The 9,870-nt window shown below is 44.8% G+C and overlaps 1 protein-coding gene across 1 annotated transcript in view; it reads right to left on the bottom strand.

The window, feature by feature from the left end:
- Positions 1-502: 502 nt before the first annotated feature.
- eda (ectodysplasin A) overlaps positions 503-9,870 on the bottom strand; it is a gene marked incomplete at its 3' end in the record, with an annotated part of 35,308 nt that continues 25,940 nt past the window's right edge. Inside the window, exons 3-8 of the mRNA XM_080847193.1 lie at positions 3,241-3,282; positions 2,829-3,014; positions 2,676-2,710; positions 2,443-2,494; positions 1,904-2,034; positions 503-763 (exon numbers count right to left, since the gene is read on the bottom strand). Of these exons, the coding sequence (XP_080703319.1) occupies positions 503-763; positions 1,904-2,034; positions 2,443-2,494; positions 2,676-2,710; positions 2,829-3,014; positions 3,241-3,282 (707 nt within the window). The remainder of the gene's footprint in view (positions 764-1,903; positions 2,035-2,442; positions 2,495-2,675; positions 2,711-2,828; positions 3,015-3,240; positions 3,283-9,870) is intronic.

Genomic DNA, 9,870 nt, shown 5'->3' with positions numbered 1-9,870 from the left:
TTGAGGTCATAGACTATTTGCTGACTTGATGAGTCATGTGTATCTCAAGTTACACAATTTCCATTTTTTTCTATGTCTATGTAACTGTTATATGACATGCTATTGCCTATCTGGCGTGCTATAGCATGTATCTCTATTACGGCAGTTGGCACCGGTACTTTATGATTACTGTCAAGGATTCCCAAAGTGTTCGTCATGGTGCCCCAAGAGTATGGAATCCCTTTTTTCACTTCCAGGGCATGGACCAGGTGAGCTGTAGATGGAGTGCGGGGCAAGTAGGACTTGGCCCAGAGCCTGAAGGGGGGAGCTGAAAGGGGTTAAATGGCAAAAGGAAGTGGTGGGTGAGAGCTCTTAGCTTCCTTGATACGGGGACGGCTTTAGTTTTTTCCAAGACTCAGCCCCTACAGGCTTTGACGAAGGTGAGTCTTGGATAGGGGTGTAGATGTGGTCGGAAAGGTGTAAGGTGTGTGGTGTGGCGGGGTGGGGCAGGTGCCCTGTTATCTTAAGCGTGCCCACCGGATGGAACGTCCCCCAGGCGGATGCTGCCCAGGAAGGTGGTGTGGTTGGTCATGCTGATGGACGTGTCCTCGTACACCATGCGGATGGAGATCTTCTGGCGCGCACGGAGCAGGCACACCCCGGCCGTGTAGCACGTGTTGAACTTGCGCTGGCCCGTCTCGATGCTGCGAGTGCAGCGCAGGAACGGCGTCTTGTCCACCATCACCTCGTAACTTGCAATGTCCGTGAAGTTCAGGTAATATACCTAGTAGGGCACACAGACACACAGACACACATCCACACAAGCACACACCACACACAAACACCACAAACACGCACATACCAAACAGACAAAGAAGATTCGTTGAAGAAAGTGTTCTGACGTGCTTAAACAATACTGATGCATTAGCTGATACTACTATTATTTCATTAAATACTAAAAAAACATAACAGCAGCCATTTTTCAAGTGTAAACGTGTAGACTCCCCCTTGACTTAGAACTGCAACAAAATCAACTGGCCAGGTACTAAAGCTCTGAGTGCTCCATAGGCAACGTTACACAGAAGAATCCAACTGAAATGGGCACAGATGTCAAGCTACAGCAGTGACAACCTGCACCTTAGTCAGTCATATAGCCCCAGGTCTTAGTATAGGACAGACTATACTACACTACTATACTACATGCATTTGTAGTCTGGAGACACAGATGTGGGCAGATTCAATTTTTTGGGGGGAGGGGAGTGGGGGGCTAACTGGGGTGTGTGGGTGGATGAGGGAGGGTTTAGATCAAAAACATAAAGTCTGTCAAAATACTGTGCCTGTTTAAGAGGCTTGTTTGGTTTCCTGAAGGTCAAAACTTGTCAATGACTGCAATATAAGATTCTGAATCGAATGCATCAAACAGCTCAGACCCCGCTATGACCAAATCCAAATGTTTGCCGTCTGCTGAGGTTGGGATGGAATGCTGCACTGGTGTCCCCTTCAGGAGAAGAAGGTGCATAATCCCACTGTACAACTGGACATACTTCTGCTAGAAATTAGACTCTGAATCAACTATTGAAAAACACTACTCAATTCATTTGAACAAATATAACCCTATTCCTTTGTTTTATTTAGAAAATGAAAGGTTTGTTCATTGGCAAATCTACAACCACCAGTCTTTGTTTACGGATATAGAGGCAGATGTATTCCTAGGATGAAAAAAAAAAAACTTGTGTTGTTGCGTGCGAGCGGATCCACACTACCAATTAGTAACTGAATAATGTTTCACGTCAGTGTCCAGCTCCGCTCGTTTGATGTCAAGCCCGTCCGGACCAGCCTAAGCCGAGGAAGAGTCCAGTGGAGAGTATAGGCACAGTTTGCATGCAGGCGGAAGAGTAGGAGTTAGGTCAAGGACCGTACTCACTTCTACCTGACTATAGATGAAGTAGGTGCCATCCACCAGCACCTCCAGCTCCCCCGAGTGCGAGTGCATCTTAAACACCTTGTGGTGGATGGAGATCATTTTCCAGTTTCTGAGTACGCCTTCTGAAAGATCTCAGTGTGAGAGAAGGGCAGTCACTCAACATCAGTAATAAGAGTTAAGACACAAACAGACACAGAGACAGACGGACAGACACACAGACAGACAGCAGACAAGAGACAAACAGACACTTCTCACTCATGATTAAAAAGCACTGGCTGTCATTGACTTTCAAACTAACTTGAAACTTGACTCATAATGAAATACACAGTTATAAATAAATCTGGCAAACTGGGTAACTGTTTGAATAGTTGGGCAGCACTGTCAGCAAAAGCCAGCTGAGTGGAGGAATAACACTAAAGCAAAGAAGTAAAGTCACTCGTACGGTCAGATGTTCAGACAAGGCTTTCCCCCAGTGTGGCCATCAGTGTCATTAACCAAAGAAAATAAAATTAGAGAAGTTTCTAAAAGTTAAAGCTTACCTTCTTTCACCTGTATCGTGGTCTCCTGGCCCTGAAGATGGACCACAGCTGGCTGTGGAGCACAAAGCAAAAGAGAATCTTTAAGAGAACACCACCTAGTGGCCACTGTTGGAACTGTGACAAAATGAACATAAAAGGCATGTGAAGGCACAAGAACAGCCAAGAGGATGTCATCAACCCCACATTGATGTTCACTCACAGCTTATTGTAAGATGTTACCAAGTTAATTATACCTGAAAGTCTCTCAGCCGACCCCTTTCACTTCCTCCTGCAGACAAACCACACCGGGCACAATAAAATAAAATAAATACACATGATGTCAGTAATGGAAGTAATATTCTCCAATTCCGTAAAAAGATACTGATTTTGTGGAGGTGGTTTCATACCTGACGGACTTTGGGCCCCGGGCGGACCCTGTGGTCCAGGGGGGCCGGCTGGGCCTGGGGGGCCCGGTGGTCCAGAGGGCCCCATGGCGTTGGTGCCTGGGATCCCCGGTATGCCAGGTATGCCTGGGGGCCCTTGAGGCCCTGGAGGGCCTGGTGGCCCAGGAGCACCAGGGGGCCCTTTCTTGCCTTTAGGGGGAAGACAAAGGAGAAGATTACATGGTGGTAAACCAACAAAAAAAGTGTTTTAACTTGAGACAACAGCAAAAACAATTACTCATCTTATCCGAACAAAATAAACTGACAATGCTTAACAAATCTGGATAAGATGTTCTATGTATTCACCTTTCCAAACACAAATAAACAGTCTGGACAAATGTTGTACAAGTATGTTTATGGCCTGTGGTACCTGTACCTTTTTTTCTATCCTTTCTTTTTCCATTGCCACCATTTTGATCTAAAGAGACAGAAAGACAAAATGAGAGTTAGTTTTCAATTTCATGACTTATTTTGTTATATTGTTGTACAGCTACAACAGTGTGGCTGAATTTAGTCTGAACACACACACACACACACAAACACACACACACACACACACACACACACACACACACACACACTCACACACACACAGGAGCACACACACACACACACACACACACACACACAGAAAAACACACACACACACACACACAGGAGCACACACACACACACACACACACGTGTGTGTGCCTGGAAATAAATTTAGATAGGCAGAAGTTTGTGATGGCATTACTCCAACGCTTGAGGATGATTAACGATAACATCTTACGACAAGGCCAGAGTGGTTGTTTTTTATGCCTTGCAGATAAATAAACAGATTTTCATCAGCGGGTCTGTTTAACGAGGAAAGGCTGGGTGAAATCTGGTCCACGTTAGAAGAAGAAAGAACGGATTCTCTTCTCTTTCCTCTCTCTCCTCTTCCTCTCTCTCTCTCCTTTTTCTCTCTCTCCCTCTCTCTCTGAAGAGAAAAGAAAAGGTGGTGGTGGGGCTCTAGTCTGGCAGTAATTAGCATTTAGAGACTGGAATTTTACTGAATTAAAATAAAAATGGCCTCACAAGGTAGGTCTCACTAACGTACAGGCACACAGGAACTCAAGGTGGGCCACGGCGTCTGTGGCAAGAGAGAGAGAGAGAAAGCAAGAGTTGGGAGGGAAACCTGGAAAGTTTTCACTGATATTAATTTGCCAGGTATTTTAATTTTCTGTGCCAAACACATGTTGAGCCCTTAAAAGATGAAGAGAGGGAGAGAGGGGGGTGGGAGAGGAAGAATTGTTCTGAAGAAGTCTCAAATGAAACATTTCCCAGAAGAATCTAGGACTTCTTCTCTGAGATCAGTATCCAGAAATGTGTGATCTCAGTAAAGCCTCGGTCTCTCTGGTGGTTTTGTGGCTCAGTCTTGAAGACTTTTAGCAAAAGAATGTTTGACCACTGTAACCCCATTGAGCACCTACCAGACACATCCATGGCCCACAATCCACAAACTGCCCGAAAAAAAATAGCCACAATTTACCAACAACTATGAACATCAACACTTCAACTACAGCTTCGTGATGAATGATGGTTACTGATGGTATTGCCATGTTTAACGATGACATCCAAAATAAATGGCATATATAAGTAGACGCATCCCCTAGGGACAGAAGGTAAACGATTCGAAAAGAATCTCTAAACAGTGATGTTGAACCAAAGCTAGTTGATGCACGGGAAGGCTTACCACAGACCTATAGAGAACACGACAGTGAGACAAACCTTCACTCATACGATGTGCTTGTTTTAAACTGGCTGGCAAGTTGTTGTTGCCTCCATGAGACATCTTCATTTTAGCCTTTCTTAATTAAAGCTGTTCCTGCGTGTCGCCTGCATGTGCTTCTCACGCAATATCTCTTTTTCCTCAAAACACCAGAGATCAAAAGTAAAGACGAACAATTTGCTAAAGACGCTCCCTTTCAATTCTGTATTTGTTCCAGATGCCTTTCGTTTGCTGCGCCGCGTTCAGCGCATTCTTTGATGTGAAAGTAAACATGGATTGCATGGCATCCAGTAGATAGACACAGAGCAGAGCCCTAGCCAGTGACGGGACAGGCAGACGGCAGGACAGACGGCAGGACAGACGACAGGACAGACGTGAGGCCAAAGAGAGGAATTACACACACAAGCTCCATTCAGCTGCTTGCTTGCCCATCTCACACTAATCAATGCTGCTTCCATCCTGCAGTCTCTTTAGGTGCAGTCCCACATCACAGAAGAGTGCACACACACACATGCACAAGCACACGCACACGCACACGCACACGCACAGACGCACGCGCACACGCACCACGCACACGCACACGCACACGCACACGCACACGCACACGCACACGCACAGGACACAGACACAGACACAGACACAGACACAGACACAGACACAGACACACACACACACACACACACACACACACACACAGCACACACACACCACACACACACACACACAGGGTGAAATGACCATAACTCAGATGTCGTGTTTAGCTATAGAGATTATGGTTTCTGCTAGAGATCAGGTTAACAGACCAATATACGGGAGTGCTGCTGGGGAAGCATAGGCTGAAATATGAATATAGATATCTGTCTGAGTAAGCAAGTACACAATTGCCCTAGTTCCTCTGATGCCATCAAAGTCAGTCTGTGGTGCCCAGTGCCAATACAACATTCAGTACTGCATTCCCGTGGCCGGAGACTAAATAACCAAAACACAGAATTCAGAAACCAGAAGTTCTCTGCTTTTCTTGTGTGTGAAGGGACACCATGTTTTCTGGTTTCTGTTGAAGCCGGTCACAGTCTCCTCATTGACTGATGAAGGTAAACAGTTGTCCAACATAGTTACCATGATATACACAGGGTGTCCTATCGAGTGAGATATATGTGTGGGAACAGCTTCAAGCTCTGGCTTCCACTCTTGTTGCTTACCATCCATAAATCAGGAACATATCAGCACAGAGGACAAGACCTTCAGCCCATAAGAGGAATGCTGCTTTAAAACCACGTTTGGTTCCTGCACCACGCTCGAAAACCACACACTCAGTTACACGGTGTTTTTTACCGTAACAACAAGTGTAAAGGGGTGCTGGATGTTTGGTTTGAGATCCAATTGAGGAAGGCAGGACCTCAGAATTATTTAAGAGTGAATATGTAAGCCCCAAAAACCCAGTCAGTGCTAGCTAGTCTATGAAACAGAGTGGCACACACACCCCTCACACACACAGAAGACATACACTGTGCACATGTTCAAACAGCCACACACATGCATGCAAACAGCATAGCATACAGCTACACACACACACACACACACACACACACACATTTGGTGCACTGGCAGCTCATTACTCAGCTGGTTTGTGCTAGCAGGTGTCGCCACTTAAACATGACCTCAACTTAGATCTCTCTTCACTTTAATGAGTAATAAATACTCATCAACAGAGGACATGGATGCAAACAACAAAGACTGTCCCATCTTTCCCCCATTCATCACTCACTCTGTGTGTGGTGTGTGTGTGTGTGGGTGTGTGTGTGTGTGTGACATACAAACACACACACTCACCCACACACACACCCACACACACACAAACACACACAACACACACACACACACACACACACACACACACACACACACACCACACACACACACAAACACACACACCAAGTCCTTAGTGCCTCAACCCCTTGAGATTTTACTTCACAGAAAGAGTCTCCCCCTTTGGCTCTGTAAACAGATTGTGACTTGGGGGAAAAAAAATAGAAGTGGTAAAAACGCTTTAATGAATGGAACAAATTAGCATCAAAGAGAGCCAACATTGGAACCACATTTTCACAACACGTACTGCAAAAACACATCTGCCACAAGACGCGGAGCAAAGCAAACGCCATACTTAAGGCAAAGTGCAGAGACATAAAAGAGAGCTGATTATTTTAGAGCGGGATCCTGCGCCAGACTAGGGTGAGCCATAGGACGAGGGGCTGGCTGTGTGTGTACATATGTGTGTGTGTCGGGGAATGCAAGCGTGTCTGTGTGTGTGTGTGTGTGTGTGTGTGTGTGTGTGGGTGAGTGTGTGAGAGAGAGAGTGAGTTAGTGAGTGCGAGAGTGAGTTAGTGAGTGAGAGTGTGTATGTGTGTGTGTGTACTGATATTCCCTTTTCCCTCTGCTGGTTTTAAGTTGTCATTTCCATCGTTCTTGAAGAGTGCTTGTTGTTGTCTGTGTCAGTAACGATGACAGAGAATCAGTAACATCTGAAGAACTAGAGAGGAGGGGAATTGCCAATCCATTCTGGAGCTTAAACAACTGCACTGCACAACGCACATGAAGTCAAAGCAGTTAAGCTCACTCAAGCCCTTATGTGCTGGTGTTATGGAAGAATAAGCAGACGTTACCTTGTGGCCCAAACACATTCATTGTCTTGGAGATGTACAGGGAGTCTTTCTTGTCTTATGTCACTCTGTCTCAATCACATGCAAATGGATGTCTTTATAGTTTCACTAAAGTGTCATTTGTCAACACTTCTAAAGAACTCCAATACAACAGAATCACACTGACCTGCCAGGCATTTACAGCATTAGACAGTGGAGATACAGTTAACATTAAAGAGTTATCCTGCTCCTGGACCCATGTCTCTCCCGCCTATTAAACTATGTGTGTATGAGGCTATGGTTTTTTGGCATGCAATTAAAAAAACAATCTAGGATTTGACGTTAATCAATCAGTGGTCAGATTGTTGTTGATAGGAGTGGAAGGAGTGGTGTGTGTGTGTGTGTGTGTGTGTGTGTGTGTGTGTGTGTGTGTGTGTGTGTGTGTGTGTGTGCGTGCGTGCGTGCGTGCGTGCGTGTGTTTGAGCAAGGCTTTTAGAGACGAGAGAGTGAGCGAGCAAGAGGGAGCGAGAGAGACGAGATGGTCTATAATTATAAAATCAAACTTAAGGCTACTTCCTTTTCTTACAACAACATTAATTTACATTCAAGACTGTTTAAGGTTTAAAGCAGTTACAATTTCTGTAAATCACAACACGTAAACATAAGGCATATTCCTGTACATCTATGGACCATCAGCAAGAGATCCACAGTGGACAAATCGTATTCGTCACAGCAGAATGCTAACACACGAGGATGGGCTATCATCACGGAGGCTGTATTAGACTTGCCTTTACAGGATCAAAGCTGGGCTTTATATTAGGGCTGGCTGATTTATCTCCCTGGCTTGGATTTCAGAAACTCCTCAATCTCTGTTCTGTTACATTCAGCCGGTTCCATTTTAAGAGTCTGTGAAACACCTGTGTGTGTGTTGTGTGTGTGGTTGTGTGTGTGTGTGTGTGTGTGTGTGTCTGTATATATCTGTTGTACGGGTTGAACCAGACATCTTTTACGATCCCTGTTTACAATTATAGGGAAGATTTGAAACTTTTTGGATTCACAATGAGCGCATGGGAAGCCATAATTCATTTCAGATAAAACAGAATCTTGAATCCGCTGACCAACGACCAACTGCCACTCTAAACTCAAAGTCCTGACGCAAGTTTCCAGTCTGTTCTCATCCTGCCTCGTCCTCCTCTCCTTCATATCTATAGGCCGTGGTGGCATAAAAGACAGCCCTCTCAGTGGCACTGCACACAGCGTGTGACTGACGGGGGGGCTAGTGATGGCTCGCTGCATCAGATCACAAACACTGTTGATGCCGCATTTGTACAGAAATCACAGGTCAATGAAGTGTGAAGGGTTTCTGTCGGTGGCTGCCAGCCTTGTTGGGGGTGCCGTATTTGCACAGCCACTGACAGAGCGCTCTGCTTCATGGAATGCATCTTTGCATGCGCGCCAATCGCTCAATCAACAAGATCCAGGCAGACTTGCGGGAAGTTGCCTCTTCTCCATTGGAGACTGAGATGTTTATGTTTGCAGTGGTGGCCCCATGCATCCATATTCCACTGACATGGCTGTTTTATAGTGCGACTCTCCAACCATCCAACCAGACACATTCAGTAAGGACCAATGCAACTGTCATTATCCTACAGCAGTTGGCTTGCTGACCTCCAGCAGAGTTGAGAGGCTTCTGCCAACACCGCAACGGATGTTTGCAGCAGTTGCTTCTTTCCATGACCGTGTCTTTAAATTGGGCGTGCACAGCTCTTTCTAGTGGCCATCACAGGGCATAATTTCTTATAATAGTCCATGCTGTCGTGTCTCTCCATGCCCCTCATTCTTACTGCGTCACAAACAAACACGTCCAAAATGAATGTGGGGAAGGGAAATGGTGCGACACGAATCCGGCTCTTCCTGGTGGCCACAACCAAGGCCCAAGCTGTGTGGGGTCGATTTTCAGCGGGTCAACCTACGCGTTCTAAACAGACTTGTGTTCCTTCTTCAATAAGAGGTAAGGATGTTTGTAATGGTTTATGGTTTCATGGTCATGTCTCGAAGTTACTTGTTTACAATGTCCTGTTTCAGTTGTAGGTTTATATAAAGTGACATCCAAGGTTCAACGAGAAACAGACAACTTGCAACCATAAAAATGGTTTGAGGCTAAAAAAGCAAATCATATCATAATTCTTATACAGAGATGCAAAATTTAAAAAAGACCATTGTTATTATGTATTGTTAACATTGTTATACTACAACATTATACAATGTATAATATTAGAGGTAGTTATTACACAATGGGCTGTATAAGGTTTATAATGGCACAATGGCAAAAAGCAAGCCCTGTCAACATTTTTGAATTCATAATGATGTCCAAAGCATGATCTATTCCCAGGTTAAATTAAAAATATTTCAGAAGATATCTTTAGAATATTTGATTTAGAGCACTTGGTTTCGAGGCCAAACTAAAATAGCTGAATAAAACTGCACAACACTTTTAGAAACTTTAAAACAACTAATGTAGCAACATAACATTCATTAAAAGTAGACATATTACCTTAATCCCATAGTAAGACCTGAGAGTAGTTCTAATCTCCACACTATAAGTGTACAGCTTCAG

This window comes from Sprattus sprattus (assembly GCF_963457725.1).
Source record: "Sprattus sprattus genome assembly, chromosome: 1".
NCBI lineage: Eukaryota > Metazoa > Chordata > Actinopteri > Clupeiformes > Clupeidae > Sprattus > Sprattus sprattus.
This window is presented reverse-complemented; position numbering and strand designations above follow the sequence as displayed.